This window comes from Stegodyphus dumicola, chromosome 1 (genome assembly GCF_044657685.1).
Source record: "Stegodyphus dumicola isolate Sdum_Otavi_A_Nest chromosome 1, ASM4465768v1".
Classification (NCBI taxonomy): Eukaryota; Metazoa; Arthropoda; class Arachnida; order Araneae; family Eresidae; genus Stegodyphus; species Stegodyphus dumicola.
In genome coordinates this window covers 51,134,776-51,153,924 of record NC_140768.1, presented here as the reverse complement: position 1 = coordinate 51,153,924, position 19,149 = coordinate 51,134,776, and the positions used below count along the sequence as shown (strand labels likewise).

The 19,149-nt window shown below is 31.9% G+C and overlaps 2 protein-coding genes across 6 annotated transcripts in view; one reads left to right on the top strand and one right to left on the bottom strand.

Annotated features, from left to right (window-relative positions):
* The window catches only part of LOC118186091 (uncharacterized), a 68,440-nt gene extending 60,319 nt beyond the window's left edge, over window positions 1–8,121 (bottom strand). For 2 of the 5 annotated variants that reach the window (XM_035356130.2, XM_035356106.2), the window contains exons 1-2: window positions 7,787–8,121; window positions 6,845–6,961 (exon numbers count right to left, since the gene is read on the bottom strand). Coding sequence is in view for 4 of the 5 variants with exons in the window: in XM_035356106.2 (XP_035211997.1) it covers window positions 6,845–6,961; window positions 7,787–7,789 (120 nt within the window). In the remaining variant the exon portion in view is untranslated. Of the gene's footprint in view, window positions 1–6,844; window positions 6,962–7,308; window positions 7,544–7,621; window positions 7,645–7,786 lie in introns of those variants that run through there. The other 3 variants (XM_035356113.2, XM_085814344.1, XM_035356122.2) reach the window with 3 other exon arrangements.
* A 234-nt stretch (window positions 8,122–8,355) lies between these two features.
* LOC118186076 (histone H3.3A) lies at window positions 8,356–18,364 on the top strand. Its single transcript, XM_035356085.2, has 3 exons — window positions 8,356–8,558; window positions 17,060–17,357; window positions 17,827–18,364. The coding sequence occupies exons 2-3, from the start codon at window positions 17,076–17,078 to the stop codon at window positions 17,953–17,955; spliced, it is 411 nt and encodes a 136-aa protein (XP_035211976.1). The 5' UTR covers window positions 8,356–8,558; window positions 17,060–17,075; the 3' UTR covers window positions 17,956–18,364.
* The last annotated feature ends 785 nt before the right edge of the window (window positions 18,365–19,149 follow it).

Below are 19,149 nucleotides of genomic sequence, written 5' to 3'. Positions count from 1 at the left end.
AATATAAGGTTGTTTTTTACGATTTTGATTGCTCCTAATAACTCTAACCTTGGAAGTGTGAGTTTTTGTTTTATTGGTGCAATTCTAGATTTTGCCATAATGAATGCTACCTGCCCTTCTTCAACCGATCTAAAATATGCAACTGAACCATATGCTTTAATAGATGCATCACAAAATAAAAGCAGTTCGATGTCTTTATTTTGATTGAATTTGGCGGGGAAATATTCTCGAGAAATTTCACATTTCTTTAATTTTTCGATTTCACCGCTCCACTTAGACCACAACTGCTTACATTCAGTTGGAGCTTCGTTGTCGAATTCTAAACCCAACTGCCAAAGGTTTTGCATTATCAATTTTGCACGTAATACAAATGCCGCCAAGAAACCTACTGGATCGAAAACAGTAGCAGTCATCTTTAATATATTTCTTTTTGCGGTGTTTCTACAACCATTTAATATTTTACACACGTTATCTATGTTCAAGGAAATTACATCTTTACTCGTGCACCAGTTGAGCCCTAATGCTTCTAAGGAGCTATTTATTTCATTTTCTGATATAATTATTCCACAATCATCCCAAAGTTCTTTGAGTGTCTCTGAATTTGTATTAAACTGATGCAAATTCATTCTGGCATCTTTAAGCAAACAATAGGCTCCAGTACTTAACTTAAAAGCCTGTTCCACAGAATCCGCACCATAGAAAACATCATTTATGTAGATCGAACAGTTCAACATCTCAAAAATATCTGGTTTTTCTAACTCTATTTTCTTTATATGCTTTTTTATAGTGCACGCCAGAATGAAAAGGCTACATGACACAATGAAAAGAACGCGAGTCATTCTTTAATATTTCAAATTGTAATTATTATTAAAGTATAAAAACTGTAATACTTCTCTATCAATTTCAGAGATTCTAATCTGGAGAAAGGCCTTTTCAATGTCTGCTGAGAACGCATGTTTGTATTGTCTGAATCGCAATATCAAGTCCAAAACAGAAGGATTCAAATTTGGGCCAGGCATCAAACAATTGTTCAGAGATACCCCATTACACTTCGAAGATGCGTCAAACACGATACGGATTTTAGTTTTTGATACATTTCTTCTTACCACTGGAGAATGCAGCATGTAATACATTTTACTACTGTCCCGACTTTCAATTTCGCACTCTTCAATTATTTCATTTTTGGCTAATCTTTGGAATATGGTAACAGGTAGTTTGGCGACATTTCGGTAAGGCGATCAAGGTTATTAGCTAGAACTTTAGCAGTGTACATGGATAAAGTCAAGAGTGTGCGCAATGCCATTTTTGTGCAATTTTGGGATGTTTTTTTAAGTGAAAATAGGTCGACGTGTACATGGATACCGTGTATGTGCAATTCTTAAAAACGCGGCAAGCAGTGAGTGATTCTGCACTTTCTCCCAATTTGGACCCTAATCTTTGCCACGATTAAGCACTTTTGTTGCATAAAAGTTCTAGCATAAGCATAATTTGGCTAGCAGATTGTTGGAAAAAAATGTTGGGTAAAAAAAAAAAAAAAAAAACTAGCAAGTTGCTGTAGCAGGGTTGGTCGCCAAATTTTCGCCAAAAAAATCGCCAAGTTAGCATAATCCAAAGATTAACCTCATTTTTTAACTGTTTGTTTATTATGCTATCATAATTCTCCCTAAGACATTCATCATTTTTTAGTTTATTAACCAAAGATATTAGATGTCGCTTGGCATTTTCTAAATTATTGTCCAAGTTTTCATGATGTGATTTCCATAACAAACGAGATACATATCTACCATTAGTAAAATGCAGTTCTTTTTCAAATTTCTCGATGAGTGATTTATCATCAGGATTCTCCTTCTCCTCTAAACCCAAATGGTCCAAAGTCCAAAACCTTTTCAAACAGTCATTAACTGAATTATTATCTTCCTTCAAGTAGTGAGAAGCACCAGTTGTAAAAATACAGGCACTAGACTGATAACCTTCCAAAGAACCAACCAAGGACCAACTAAATACAGAAGACACCGCAAATAATTTATTACTTACTCTTTTCAAAAGAACTACGCCTGTTTCAAAAACTTTAGCCTGTTTGCCCTTCCCAATATGAATCAGATCCTAACAATATTTTTATTTCAGCTGCTTCACCATTATTGGCTAATTTTAGATTTTCTGATTTTAATATTTCTAAAATGTTTTTGGAGGGAATTTTTATGATCGCTCCAGAAATAGTATCTGTAACAAGAGCTTCAACAGTGATTGAGTCATTAGGGCAATGTATACTTTTCAGGGTAATTTGAACAACATTTTATTCGATTAGTCTAACCTGGCTATATCCAAAAGAATAAATATATAACCTTTCTTTCCTTTAAGTCTTTAATTTTAGTTCTTTAGCCAAATCAGATCTAATAAATGACCTCTGTGATCCACCATCAATTAAATTTTTTACTATTTGGCTTCTAGTATTATCTGTATCTGAAGCATAAACAGTGCAAGTTTGTAAATATACACCTTTATCAGTGGTTTCAGAAACAGACTTAAATGACAGTTAAATGACAGGGATGGCTCTAAATTCTGCTTAGAATCTGACACTGCAACTACTTTCTGTTTAACATCTGAAACTGCTTCCACTTCAGGAACAATATTTTTACAAAATAACTTATTATGATTTAAACGATTACACAACTCACAAGGCTGAGGTTTCATTTTACATCTGGAGGATACATGGCCTCTCTTATACATCTGTAACAACGTCCATGGTTTTTTTTAATATTGCTCTTTTTTTTTCATTTGTTTTCTCCCATTTTCTTACATGATGTGTATTTTGATTACAATAGAAATAATACGGCTTAGTCACTGTGGCTAACGCCGAAGCAGTAGGAACGCTTGTCCCTTTTAAGTAATTATTTTTTCTGCTTAACACCGTAATTTGTGTCTCGTTTCTTTGAGTTTATTATTAAATTGGAAGCTGAGAGTCTAATGAATTCGAGAAGTTCTGTTAGGCTATATTGCTGTTTAGAGTTTCTTTTTCTATCAAACTTCAGATTCATATCGTCTGGTAAAAGCTTTAAAATAACAGATCCTAAAAGTGTCCCATAAGCTTCCGACACACTACCTAATGAATTTAAACTTCTTATATTGATTTCACAAGAATCGTAAACTGTTCTGAGTGCTTTCACATTGGACGAACTTCTAACCGGTTCAAGATTCAAGAGTTTATTCATGTGCGAAGATATAACCAATTCTGTTCGTCCAAATCTTTCTTTAATTAAACTTATAGAAGCATCACAATTTTCATTAGATAGTGCAAACCCAGATACTGCACTTAAAGCAGGTCCTGCGAATAAGGATTAAGATAGGTAAACTTGTCGACCTTTGTTAACTCATTATTATTACCAATAGCATTTTCAAAAGAATTATAAAATTCCAAAACTAAACTAGGATCACCATAATATTTAGGAATTGAAATTTTAGGTAACCAAATGTTAATTTTGTTGTCGACCTTTACGGCAGCAGTATCGTTACCAGGCAATTCATTTTCAATGTTCACTACCTGAGAATTTAACTTAAGTTTCTTTTTAGCCCTAAAAATACATAAACTCATTTTTTCATCATACTCTAACACAGTATTACATTCTTTCTCAATTTCGGACTCATCTCCTTAAAAACAATCCAATATTTTTTCATCAATTTCTTTCAATGCAGACTGTTTAGAAGTAAGTAAAAACACATTTTCTTCTACAACATTCTTGTCCCAAATAGCTGGTCTCATAGTTTTTCTAGTAGCTTTCAATTTAACAACATAAGTCTGCCATAATAACAACAAAAGTAATTTTATTCTCTTACTGTGCAGTCTGTACAGCCTGTGCAGTCTTCAAATGGTTTAATCATAATTTAGTAACTGACTTTCCTGGTGAAAAGAATTAATAAGTATTCTAAACGTTTATCCTGCCACGTTCAGTGCCGAGGAATAATTTTTCAATAACATGTAAAAACACTGCATTCTAAATCAAAAAACTGTTCATGCGCAACTGTTGGATACTAAAAATATAAAATATTATATTAATTGTCAAGATTTCAAGTTATCCTGGTTCAAGAAACATTAATTCAAATCACACATAACACCAAAGTAAATGAACATTATAAATCAGGTTTCCAAGTGTATTCAAGTCTCACACGCATGCAACTGACACTGCCAGATCCAAGAATAAGAAGTATACATCATGAAAGATTTACGCCCTCTCTGGCGATTAAAATATATTTTCACATAAAATTTCTTACAATGCTGATTTACAAATTCGAGTTCAGATAATTTTAGGAAGTTTTTGTTATGCTGTTAAGGAATTTTGTGTGCCACAGACTAAAGACGAAGGAACTTCTAAATAGGGTAAATGGATATTTGCTTTTTGTAGTGCTTAAATGTATAACATGTTTTTCCTTTTTTATGTTATTTTATTGTTTGATTCAAAATGTAGTTTATTGAGATTATGTATTTTTTGTTTGCGTGTATTAAAGAATTGGGTGCTCCTTTGACTTTTTAAGCGAAAATATATCAATGTGTACATGGAGTGAAGGGAGTGTGCAATGCAAGTTTGTGCAGTTCTTGGATTTTTCTTAAGTGAAAATAGGTCGATGTGTACATGGATAAAGTCAAGGGAGTGCGCAATGCAATTTTTTTGCAATTCGGAGAATTTTTTTAAAGAGAAAATAGATCGATGTGTACATGGATACCGAGTTTGCACAATCTCTGTCTTGTTATTTTGGCTTTGTGTAGCAGTGGTTTTTGGTGCAAAAATCGCCATTATGCAAGCCAAAATAATAAGTAAAAAAATTGCACAAATTCGGTTTTCACATACTGCCAAAAATTGCCAAGAGGTACCCTAAAATAACTCCTTAGACTAGCATTAGAGCTGCACTGAGATTGCTTTATATTGTTTCTTGCATGGTTAAAAATATGTAATGACCACATAGCTAAAAATATGTAACGACATTTTCTAAGCAAATATATTTTCATTTTGCAAAACACGGTAATGTGCTGAACATTTTTCAATATATCACAACAGTAGTATATTTTAAAGATTAATAGGGCTTTTTGATAGTATAGCAGAAATTTATTAATGCAGTTAAGCCAGTAAGTAATAAAAGCAACAAAATTTAATTATAACTGCATAGCTTCCACCCTCATAATATGGAAAACCAGCAGTTATTCCTGCGGTGTGACAATGCCATTTCAAAAGAACTTTAAACTAAATTAAATTTTCTACTATTCAGTTTCGAGGGACATAAAAAAATTGCAACGAAAATGTATATGCAAAAGCGCCAAATCTAGCAAATGCACCCATTTAACAGCACGCCAAATCTAGCATACGTGCTGATTTCAGATTGCGTAAGTTTATATAGTTCTATATTTCTTGAGATGCCATTGAAATACTAGTTTAATTTTTAAATCCTTTTTTCTGATATCCTATGGATTTAACAATTTGAGAATTGCCCATAACGAAAAGTCGGCAATAGAATTTTGGGTAAAGTGCAGAATCAAACACTGCTTGATGCGTTCTTAAGAATTGCACATACTCGGTATCCATGTGCACATCGACCTATTTTCACTTAAAAAAAAAATCCCAGAATTGCACAAAAATGGCACTGCGCACACCCTTGACCTTTAACTGTGTACACATCGACCTATTTCCACTTAAAAAATAAAAGAAAATTGACAAAAATCCAATTGTTTTTATCCTTGTAAAAAGAGGCAAACAAATAAGTGAGCGATTCTGCACTTTACCGAGAATATTTCCAAAGAAAAGGCATCATTCATTATAGAAAATTATGTTTGAACAACCAACGAGATGAAATTATACTTTAGCGATAAGTCAGTAGTGAAATAGCGATGCAGGCATCCATTCAGTTATGTTTAGCAATATTTATATAAATTATAGTAATGATCTGAAATAGTTATTTACTCCTATGCTTCCATTCAGTCATGTTTAACCATTTTCATATAAATTATAATAATAAAAAAGTATTATATGAAATTAACCTTTAATCTAAATTAAAACATCAATCTTAGATAGTTATTTACTATTATACTTCCTTTCTTGCCGCAATTATTAGGGTTGCCAAAATTATTTTTGGCAGCATTGGCATCAACAATAGTTTGGCGATTTTTTACGGCCCTTGAAACCGAATAGTACCTTAAATAATTTTATAATGGATGATTTAGGTTACTGAACATTTTATATAATTCTTATGTAAAATATATGAATATTTAATTAGATATTTTAAATTTTATTTTCTTTGGCTAATTTTATTGTGTAATTTTTGACACTTTTCATACAGAGAAAATCTTGATTAGGGAAGAAAAACTTTTATATATCAAAGTATACAAAATATGAACAAAAAAAAAAAAAAAAAAAAAAAAAAAAAATTAAATTAAATAATAATTAATGTACATTAATATAATATATTGATGATTTTAGTAACATACCACATATTGATATAAACATATTTAAACACAAATAATAACTGATTACACTTTGCTTGGATCTTTACAAAATGTTCTACAGATGTCTACAGTATATTATCATAATTCAGATTAAATCAAATTTAATAAGGAAAATTATGTTAAAAAATAAGCAGAGGTGGGAAAAACATTTTCAAAATTTAAAGTTCACTAATTCAATAAATTTCAATTATTGTTGGAAATATTCTCTTTAGCAAAGGCTAAAAATTAAAAAGCAGGAGATTCAGTGATCTACTGGGATATGTGATAAAAATCAAATGTTTATTGACAAAGCCAGAAATGGTAGCTGTGTAATATATGTTTAATAATTTCTAATAGTAAAAAAGTATTTTAAAGTACCTTGCAATATGTTTTATAGTCAATTGGAAGACTTAGATCCAATTCCTTTCTTTCATCAGCTCGTACCGGTTCTAATTCATGCATTTCAACATTTCCCATTGCCTTTTTTTTATAGTTCTAAAACAGTAAAGTTTTACAATTAAGATGAATAATTTAAATATAAATACAGTTCTACTTATTTTTTGTAAAGATCAACAATATTCAAATTTTTAAATATTGACCCTCTTCCCTCAAAAATATCGACAATTCAAAACTGACAGACATAACTAGTAATTTACTGATATGCCAGAATTTAAATATAACAATAATTCAAACATCAGAGTAATTTATATGGTTAGATATAGTTTAACAAAATAAATTATCAAGCAATTAAAATTTGGTAACCAAAAATTTCAGACTTAAAAGCTTTTCTTCAAATTTATTTCATCTAAAAGAATAAATATCACCAAAATAATCATTAATACTTTAGAAAAAAAAAATCAATCCTTTATAATATTTTCCATTTATTAAACTAATTATATCTCTGCCGATTTATCATATGAACAGGTAAGAGCCGGTTAGCCGCTTGAGATCTCATAGCTTGTTGGTTACATAACCAATATGTTATAAAATTGCATGGAGAAAGCAAATCTCTGCGGAATACACGGTGTAGTAATTCTCCCAAGAGCCCGGCTTCTGCTTAACTATCCTGCAGATAATACATCATCTTATCCGTTATACTATGTGAAAATTTTTTACATGAAAAATTACGAATGATGACATTTGAAAGCTTTAGACCTCTTTTGATGGGGTAATGAAAAAGAGGAACTAAAGAATTGCAGTTTCTGATGAAATTTAGGTAATCATAGCACTTTAACTATATAGCATAATCCTTCATATTTAAAGGAAAAAAAAAAAAAAAAGTTTATTCTTTGTTGTTAAATATCAATAAAAAATTATTACCATTAAGATATTTTTATGTTTCTTTTATGTATTAACATGCTTGCAAATCAAAGAGATCCAAAAAATATTTATTGGAATTATTATTTTCATAGGGTCCATCAATTTAATTCACACAACATGTAGTGACGTGTACAATTTCTACTTCACCTTGTTTTTATCATCTGAGAATGTAAATCGCAAAGAATGTGGTGAATTCTAATCTGGAAGAGGAAATATATAATAAAGATTTCCATAATTTTTTTTTTTTTTTTTTACTACTGAAGGCCTCATTTAAAGACCTGTTACTTCTTATTTACATTTCAAAATCCCAACTCACAAAGTAGAGGTACAACTGAGTTTAGTTGCTTGCAGACTGCTTTTGTGAGACTGTACTTCTCTTTTATATATTTGTTTTTCTCTCTCTAATATATATAGAGAGAAAGAAAGCAGAAGAAAAAATTGCCTTAGTAGTATTATAGTAGTATTTATTAATGTTCTCCTAACCAACCAAGTTTTTCTAGCTGAGGTTTTTTTATATTTAACTGTAGTAATTTTGATTTATTAGTTGGCAGCAAAAATATCATTAATTTTGCCAATCAACGATCTGTTCCTTATCAAATGGGTCACTCATTGGTCAGTTATGGCCAAATTGGTGGCACCAATAGATAATGGGAAAACTCAGCATAATGTGCAATCCAAAGTTAGTGTGCTAAGGTTTTTGAGTTGCACGTGGTATTTGTACGGTAGTGTTTCATAGCTAGTGTTGTGTGTTGTGGATTTAGAAGTCGTCAGGGTAAGTACGAACTTAAATTAGTATATAAAATATACATTTAAGAGTACTTTTGAAATTAAAAACTATGTTATTTGCATGAATCTTCTATAAAGAGATATTCCGTTGCTTTCTGTTTATTAGGTGAAATTGTTTATTCTAGAAAATTGCTTAAATGTAGTTTATGGTGTATTTGCTAAGCAGGAAAATTCAGATCTCCATTTTTAAGTATAGTTGAATTGCTTTGATTTTCCGATTCTATTCCTCCTCTTAAATTTTAATGAAATCCGAATGTGTTGCATCTAAGCGTTATGATTTCACTGTGATTTGTTCTCTTTATTCTGTGTAAATGCCAAAATTCCCTAGTTATATATCTATCAGGTATATTTGTATCTGTTTGTGTTGATGAAATTAAGGTGCATGTATATTGCTTGTCTATATAAGCCGATTTTGTGTGCTAGTCTAATTTCGGTGAATTTGCTTATGCTTGAAAATTTCTTAAATGCAGTTTAATGGCGCATTGGCTTAACAGAAACATTCTTGTCACCATTTTTAAGGATAGTTCAATGGCTTTGATTTTCCGATACTATCCCCCCTCTTAAATTTTAATGAAATCCGAATGCGATTCATCTAAGCGTTGAGGTTTCACTGATTTTTTCTTTCTTCTGTGTAAATGCCAAAATTCCCTAGTTATATATCTATCGGGTATATTTATCTGTTTATGTTGATGAATTTAAGGTGCATGTATATTGCTTGTCTATATAAGCCGATTTTGTTTGCTAATCTAATTTAGATGAAATTGCTTAAATGCAGTTTGATGGCGCATTTGCTTAACAGAAAAAGGTACTTTTCCGTTTTGCCGGCGCAAGCGATAAAGTCGCCAATAATGGTACAATTGATGCCAAACGAATATTCTCGCTGGTAACTTTTTACGCCTCATTCAGATAGTTCAGTTTTATGTCTAAGGCCATTTTCGGTAATTAAATCAATTAGGATGCAATCACAGCGCTTACCCGAGGCCGAAAATATAGAAAAGGTAAAGTCAAGGGTTTAAATTCATCAATTCTAATGAGAATGCATTAGCGAAGTAAAGCACTGCAGTTTTACATAATTTCTGAGTAAGCTATTCGTACGAATTGAAGTATTTCTTGCATTTAAACTTGTGTTCCAAATTAAGATTTAACTTGAAATTGATGTAGATAATTACTGAGAGCATTATATTTTTGTAGAGTAGTTTACGTGCGATGAGATCGCTTGGGGTCACGTGATATGAACCGGCGAAACAGGATGTTGAACCATGAAAGCATAGTAAATTTTTAAATTAATGTCTTTTTACAAATTTATTGTCTTTATTTATTGGCTTTTTGTAAAATTTTAAGCGATATTAAAATGTTTATGCCTTAAGAATTCTTGGAACTAACATTTTTTAAATATTTTTTATGTGTATACTGTATGATGTCGCCAATAAAGTCTGCTTGGCGAGATTTGCGCCGGCGAAACAGAAAAGTACCCAGAAAATTTCGTCTCCATTTTGAAGTATAGTTGAATTGCTTTGATTTTCCTATACTATAACCCACAAATTTTAAATGAAATCCGATTGGGATGCATCTAAATGTTATTTCCCTGTGATTTTCCTTTATTCTGTGTAAATGCCAAATGCTAAAACTCGCTAGTTGTACATCTATCAGGTATATTTGTTTCTCCTTATGCTGATGAATTTAAGGTGCATGTATATTTCTTGTTTATATAGGCCCAGCGTATTTTGCTAATTCTGAAAGGGAGAATGGCTTCTCGTTATCTTAAAAACGATATGTTACAAAACCCCTTTTGGACAATCCTAGTTTATGGTATGCCCTTGACATGCTTTTGAAAAATTGTCGCCAACACCAAAATGAAGAGTATCCGCAAAATCGCCAGATACCGTGTGTACCGTATACTAGGATTAAACTTAGGGCTTTTTTTTTTTTTTTTTTTTTTTTAACCAGGTAAAATTAAGCAGAAGGGTTATCCATTAATTTTAGTTAATGTTTTTAACATCTAACATATCCTCAATTTAGACTTTTTTTTTTTTAAATCCAGTGTGTGAAACTGTTTTACCATAGTACTTGCAGGAGTATGTAAACATGTGTTAAGCCATGCTATTTGTTTGAAAATATTTTTTTCTGAAGACTGCAAATTTTTGTTGCGTGAGAATTTTTTTTTTTTTTTTTGTAAAAAATGCAACATGGTACTAAATTTAGAAACATAATATGGAAGCCCTTCCGCTGAGAACCTGATGAATGTAAACACCGCCAGCGGTAACCTTTCTGTAATATTATAATTAATTAGAAATTTATTTCAATGATACTAATATTTGCTATACTTTTTTATGCGGCTGATCTTTGAAATATGGTAACAGGTAGTTTGACGACATTTTGGTAAGGTGATAAAGGTTACTAGCTAGGACTTAAGCAGTGTACATGGATAAAGTCCAGAGTGTGCGCAATGCCATTTTTGTGCAATTCTTGGATGTTTTTTTAAGTGAAAATAGGTCGACGTGTACATACCGTGTATGTGCAAGTCTTAAAAACGCGGCAAGCAGTGGGCGATTCTGCACTTTCTCCCAATTTCGCACCTAATCTTCATCATGATTAAGCACGTTTGTTCCATAAAAGTTTTAGCATAAGAGTAATTCGACTAGCAGATTGTTGGAAAAAAATGTTGAGTAAAAAAAAACATTTTTTTACTTAGTGAGGTTGCTGTAGCAGGGTTGGTCGCCAAAGTGTCGCCAAGTTATCATAATTCAAAGATTAACCTTTTATGCTAATCTTTACTTGCATATCCTTAACATCATACTTTTCTACAAACCAGAACCGGCTAATTTTTTATTGCATATGCTTAATGTCATGCTTTTCGCTAAGTGAATTTAATTGCACTAATTACGTTTAAGAAGCTAAATTTGACATACATGTGCTTAATATGCTTAATCAGCAAATAGTTTGCTAAATTAAACTTTATATCGCGCTTTGTTTTAAAAACTTAACCGTGGCGGCCAAAAAAAAAAAAAAAAAAAAAAAGCACTGTCACCAACGGGTTATCTGAGGAAGCGCCAATGGTTTCTTTGCGGCGGCAATCTATGCTTAGTACTAGTGAGATTTGGCGACATTCTGATGTGTACTAAACGCAATATGTATGATGAGCAGTAAATGAGTACATAATTTTGATGTTGGCGACAGTTTTCAAAATCTTGCCAAGGCCATACCCTAGGATATTATCGAAAAGAGTCTTCTTGTATTTAATGTGATGTAGATGAATACAAAAACTTAGAAAAGTAGCCTCTGCTTAGTACTAGTCATTTGGCTAACATTCTGTTTGTATTTGTCGATTTCTTTTGCGAAGTATGATTTGGCGATATTTGGTGAAATATTGTAACTTGCTTCAATTTAGAACTAGGAGACGTCACCATACTCGCCAAAAATCGTTGAAACTATCCGCTATCTCCAAATGAAGATAACCTAGTCATTAACTGATGACTGCAATCAAATTTATAATTTATCAGTTGTTACGGAAGATGAAATTAATTCATTTCTAAATAGCTGTAAAGATTTAAGTTAATATAGATTTTGCGTCATAATTATGAACTTTTAAATGCTTTATTGGTATTTTTTTTTTTGTTTTTTTTTTTTTGTCAAAATGACCATTGCAATATTTGGCTTAGTCAACCAACGTTTGTGAATGTTAGATGATAGAAATACAGTGATTAGTGAGTCAGTTTTAAGTAACCGCGATTGCCGATTTAACAAATACCAATTTTATTTGGATTAACAGAAATTTTTATGGTAATTTTACAACTGCAAGAATTTTCGTATTTTGAATCAAGACAAATACGATGGTAAATTTCGATTCATATTAAAAGAATTTCAGTGTGTTAATCTGATTAACGGCAATATATTCCAAAAGACGTCCAGTTTCAGCTTTGATTTAGTGGTATCTTTTCTGGATTTTCAGGGCTCAAGAGCAAACGTGCCATGCATTTTCTTAACTAATCATGCAGTTCTGTATTAGGCATGTAGACTGTAATTGTGAAGGTATATTTATTACCTCTTTCCAAAGGAATCTTAGTCTCGAACCACTATGTTGAATTGATTCACTTTAAATATTGTCCATTGTAAATTCGTTGTTTCACTTTTCAATAGAGTGCTGCCGTTCGGTAAAATGTAAAATATTTATTTTTCAAGTTAAATTTCATTGATTTAGATAAAAATAAAATTTTAATTAATGATCAGTCTAATTAAAAACATTAAATATTTTATATAATTGAGCTCATTTTCTCAGTTTTAAATACACAGATGATCTACAACGTTCCCATATTCGTCTAGTATACTAGAAAAGGTTTCTCTGTTCCACCTAGGTCATCTCTACTGATTAAGCATTTTAAACTTTCAGAATTCCTTTGGCCAACTTTTAAATTTCAATCCTTCCAAATTTTCTTCTTTAAAATATTCAATCTACTTTTTTATAATTTAGCAGCTTTCCATTTATATTACTGCACATTCAAAAAAGAAATCGGACAAAGTAAATATTTTATTAATTTTGTAAAAACAGCTTTTGATACAGTTTAAATATAGGACTCCATTGACGATTTTAAATTTGGTACATATTTCAAGCTGTTATGTGTCTAGTATTCGCTAAGGTTCTGATATTTCATTTGGGCAACCCTGCTTCAGTACAACCTGTTTTAAACTGAAGGACGCCATTTTCTTCGGTGGATTTAAGGCGATTGCATTGCTTGCTTTTTATTGTTCATAAATTTGGATTACACGAACTGTATTTTACTCTACCTTCTGTTTTGAGAGTAATAGGAAAGTTTGAGTAAGTATTAGCGAATATATTACAGTTTCTTTTCGAAAGGTAAGATCCTTTCGGGAAAATGTGGGATAGTGAATAAGTTTATCTTAATTTGTAAGAGGATAAGCAGATGTTTCGGAATTTTTTAAAGAAAGCCGGGTTAATTAAGAAGCAATTATATGAGAAGGGCAATTCTTAAATGGCATTTAAGGCTAAAAGTGAAAGATGGTTTTGTGTGTTTGTAATGAAATTGACGCAGGGAAAGAATGTGGGTACGACTCTAATATACGCCCTAATTTCACCAAATGTGGCGATATGTGTTCTGCTCCGGTTTTTGGCGCGATTGCGTGTTCTATGGCAACCCTGTTGACGTTGAAAAATCTTTCGCTGGAGCTCGTTGATTCGCCTCTGTCTGAGAAGATGGAAGGGAAAAATAAAAGGTAGTTGTTGAAGTTCGGCAAAAGGAAATATCATTGTGGCTATACTGTTGAGGGGTAGTGGGTGTTTGGAAGTGTGGAAAGAGGGTCTGGGAGATTATTAATGGCAGTGCATGATAGAAGTAGGGATTTGCGATTTTATTTATTTGTGAACCATAGTATAAATTTTCTGGATAGTGTGTCTGGCTGTTATGTAAATACGATAGCGATTACGTGGTGGCATGTTAAAGGCGGTATGAAATTGTTTCTGCTATTCGAAAACGCATTAATTCATAGTAAGTGCATTTTATTTTATCCTTGTTCTTATTTTGTAGAATGTTATGTTCATTGGTTCTTTAGTATGAATTTGTCATTATAGTTGTTTTTTTAAATTGTTTGAAATTTATTTTAGTTCATTTTGTTGTTTAGTGTCTAGACTGTGCAATTCGTAGATGTTTTTTAAAGTTTAAACAGAACGCTGTGCACATGGTATTATTTGAAATTTATTGTTATGTTATTTTATTAAAGCGAGGAGTGCGTAGATCGTAGATTCCTTCCTTGCCTAAATTGTGCAATTCGTAGATTTTTTTTAAAGTTTAAACAGGATGCTGTGTACATGGTATTCTTTGAAATTTATTGTTGTTATGTTAATTTATTAAAGCGAGGTGTGCGTAGTTTGTAGATTTGTTCGTTGCCTACATTGTGCCACTCGTAGATGTTTTTTTAAGTTAAAACATGTCGCTGTGTACATGGATTCTTGTCAAATATTTTTGGTTAGAAACTTTACGTTTTTGCTATCTAAATTTTTTGTTTTTGTTTCGGATTTTTAGCTAAATTGTGTGTTCAAAACGTAGTTTTTGCAAGTGCGAAAACCACGTTTTTGGAGACATTTTAGGCTAAAAGTTCGAAATGTAGACAATTTATATAGTAATATGGCAGAAGTTTCTCGCCAAAAATATTTGGCGACTTGAGGGCGCATATCAGAGTAGTTCCGGAATGTGTAGGACTCAAAGCCAGTTCGGCATAAATCATGGTTCTGTTACAGCAAGTTGATTTTTAAATTTAGTTAGGTCTCTTTCAGGTTCCCTAACGTTTTTAAAGAGTAAACTGTTAATGGCTTCAAGAAATTTATAGAAATTATGAGGAACATAAATTGGACATAATTCAAAATTTCCTCGTAAATGAAATTAGCAATTTTATGCTGTTGTGGTGAAACAATTTTGATGAACGAAATTTAACTACTTGAATTGAAAAAATTACCCCTAAACCACAGCTTAATATTTAAAGCCTTATTTTATGTTAAATGTAATATGTTTTGCATTAAACCATGTTATAACTAGTTTAATAGTGCGATTTTAACTTCAGATTTGTCATTTCAGAGAAGTCACTTGGCTGCATAATGCAAAAATATATCATATGTAAAGGAGGTATTGTAATGGCGAAAAATTTCGTGTATCATTTCAACGAAAGTGTCTATTTTGAGCGCTCTGAAATTAATTTGAAATATATTTTTGAGGGACATTTGTATGTACGGACAGAATAAGACCATTTTTCACAAAAGGGATTTTATTTGTGACGTCTGTACCTACGTACACGTGCGTATTAATATATGTTGCATAATTCAAAAACGAGTAGCCATTGAAATTTTGTACATGGGACTGCTATAATATGTAGCTGTACCAAAGAATATGTATTAAGAAGGAAAACTTCTCCGCAACAGTGGAGTAGCTCCATTCCAACGTAGAGGGAAACAGCTGCGCATGTGCGAAATATTTGTCCTCGAAGTTCGAAGATCACGTTTATCAAGATTTCATAAAACATATCGTTTTAAACTTTAAAGGAAACGAAAATATTTTTTCGCGCAAGTAAATTAAGTAATGAATTAGTTATTTTGATAAAAAAAAAAGTACGAAAATCCGAAAGTTATCGCAAAAGTCAAAGAAGTAACGTTTTCTCAAAGAACCGAATTTTCCCTCCGGTTTCTAGCGGCGTAATAGCAAACTTGTTTACATTACGTCTATGGGACCTTTCTTTACATAAGCATTTGGCTGGGCGCCTCTTTTTTTAGTTGCAATTATATAACTTAAAATAAAATTAAATCTGGAAGGGTTCACATTTTAAATTACGTCCAAAGAGGCGTTTTTTAATTTTGTGTATTACCATTATTTATTAAATATCATGTTCTACGTACTCAAACGTAAAATTCAGTTCAGCAATTATCACAAAATAATTTTAAAATGAGCATATCTTTAGAATTTCCGATACAGAGTCGCGCGCTGGAGGGAAAAAAAAAAAAAAAGAAAGAAAAGAAAAGAAATCCCGTACAGTGTTGTAATTGCTCGCTTTGAAATCGTTTTTTTTAATCAAAAATTCGTTGAAGTGTACAAAATAGAAATGGATAATAAAACAAATTTCAAATTAAGGCTTCGCCATGCGCAAATTCTATTGAAGATTACGTTAAACAAATTTCGATGGCTCTAGGTACCGTTCTTTTATCACAATGCGAGAAACATATATTCACGCAGATTGTTCATTTCTTTAAATGTAATACAGGGCGTAATGTCTGGTGGAAACAATTTGAAAAGTGATTCGGTGTTTATAGTTTCAACGCAAAATGCCAAAACGAAATTAATAGTCCTTCAGGGCAAATTGACCTTTTGGACTCATAATATCTTTCACCAAACTCACCTTTACCTTGAAGTGTACAAGACCTGTTACTGGAGCGACACTCTGCGGTTATACTGGCGAGAGAAATTCTGGTGTTATGTGCAGTCTTTGCAATATGTTTTTTTTTTTTTTTACGTGAGTGCCGTGTTTGAAAACGAAGCTCTTTATTATCATTTCTGAAGTGAACTTAAAACTTAGTGACAGTATAAAATTGATTTGAGTATCAATTTATATAGAAAGTTTATGGCGTATTTTTTTACGACAGTCATAGATATCAGTGTACTTTTTTCCCGATTTGGCAACTGAACAAGATTTTTACATTGTTTAAATTCAAAAAAGGCTTGACGATATCACGCGGTTCGTCAAATTACCCTTTTTATATGATTTTGTGGTTTATCGCCAAGGCCGTGAAAATCAAGCAGTACCCATAATAATACACATTTTAAAAATTTGCTGTGGCTTAGTCTCAGCAATATTTTGAATTTTTTGAAAGACGTTAGATAATTAGTAGCAGTAAATATGTTTTAAAAACAATTAAGAAAATTGAATTTTGTTAGTAGAATATTTTAATTTGAAGTACATAGTTCAATACTGATTTCTGAATTTCTACTTTAGGTAAAGTGATATTGAAATGGCTCGTACTAAACAGACTGCTCGTAAATCTACTGGAGGAAAAGCACCTCGTAAGCAGCTAGCCACGAAAGCTGCAAGAAAAAGTGCACCATCTACTGGTGGTGTGAAGAAGCCTCACAGATACAGGCCCGGAACTGTAGCTCTGCGTGAGATCCGTCGTTACCAGAAGTCAACTGAATTGTTGATCAGAAAATTACCATTCCAGAGACTAGTCAGAGAAATAGCCCAAGACTTCAAAACTGACCTCCGTTTTCAAAGTGCTGCTGTTGGAGCTTTGCAAGTGAGTTTGTTAGCCGCTAATTTTCACTCTTTTAATCTTATTAATATGATATAACCAAAAACTTAATGCACAACTTTACTTCAAGCCAGCTTATGGTTTATATTTAATCAATTAAGGGAGAACATGCACAAGCTTTTGTGGAGCATTTTTTAAGCGAAAATGGCTTCACTTATGTTACTTATGGAGAAAATGCATGTTACATATGAGACCAATGCTTTATATCGACGTTAAACAGTGTTATCCACTTATTCATTGGTAGACATGTATATTTTGTCAGAACTGTAATTTCTTGAAAGTTCTTTATAAAAGATTTAGTACGTGTAATAGTTAATTGTAGTAACTAAGTGAAGTAGATGATCTGCCAGTTTTTGGTTTTTAAGTTTATTTACAAATTAAATTTGGATTCCATGACAGTTTACTTGTTTGTAACTACTTGTACCGCATCTTAATAATTCTCATTCTATTTTAGGAAGCGAGTGAAGCATATTTGGTCGGACTGTTTGAAGACACAAATCTGTGCGCTATCCACGCTAAACGTGTAACCATCATGCCTAAAGACATCCAGCTGGCTCGACGAATCCGTGGTGAACGAGCCTAAACACTGAGAATATTTTATGTACAACTTTTCATCTTTAAGTGTAAAGGCATCAATCAGTTCTTTTTTAAAAATTTATAACTTTTTTTTTAAAATGGCAGCCGAAAGTACAAGTAATATGTTAATTTTGGTCACAGAACTGTTAAATTGTAGGTAGCTTTACATTTATTTTAACATGCATAATATCTCTTTGTCATTGTGTAAAACAAGTTTAAAGGTTTCTTTTGGAAAATGTCAGAAAAAAGTTTAATCACTTGCGTTTAAGTCCGTGTTATATACATTGCTTCGTCAGCATTGTAACATGTGTCAGTCACTTCTCATATCAATATTTCCTATGGTTTAAAAATTTTTCATGCAGATATTTACTTTTGTAAAGATTAGTTTGTATTCAAATAAATGATTACATTCGAAATTTGTCTTCAGTTTGTTGTTTAAGTTCATAAAATTTTTTTCAGCAAAAATATTGGAGGCAGGTGTGGGCTTCCTCTAAATAGAGCAAAAGTATTTTGCCAGAATAATTTTGTTTAATGAGAAGGAGCTTATGTCTGTCTAGTTTTAGCATAATTTTAGAAGAAGCATCAAGTTAGCTCAAGTTTTGCCTTAATTTTTAGTATTTGCCGAAATTTCATTTTCATGTTTGAAGTTTTCTTGGCTTTTGAAAGATGCAAGCAAAAATTAATAAAAATGCCGAAAGGCAGCTATCCTGTGAGCAAACTGCTTAGAGCATTTCCTCTTGAGTTGCAAAACAAAAGTAAATACAAAAATTATTTCTTTCCTTCGGTATATAAATGATCCTCCCATTAGTTCATTGATTTTAAAAATGCTTTTGTGCAGTAAGTAAATCAGATATTGCACCTATATTCATAGATTAACAACTCAAGTCCGAGATTGCAGAGCTCTATCCCAATTCTAATTTGTGACATTCTTTGTGCCTCCGACGGAAATAGTTCTGCAACGCAGCTCCCGACAAAGGCATTTCCTGGAGGGATTTGAAGCTAGAATACTGAAAAGCGGCAAAATAATAATATCCATAATATTAATGACTATATTTGAAAGGAACAAAATATTGCTTGTAGCTTCAGTAATATTGCCGGAGGTATAAAAGAAATATCTGGATAGAGGATTTAGAACCAAGAAAAAAGAATCAAAAAGATTAAAGTGAATGCAGTTTGCAAATAAAGAAGTCCACTTGATCTT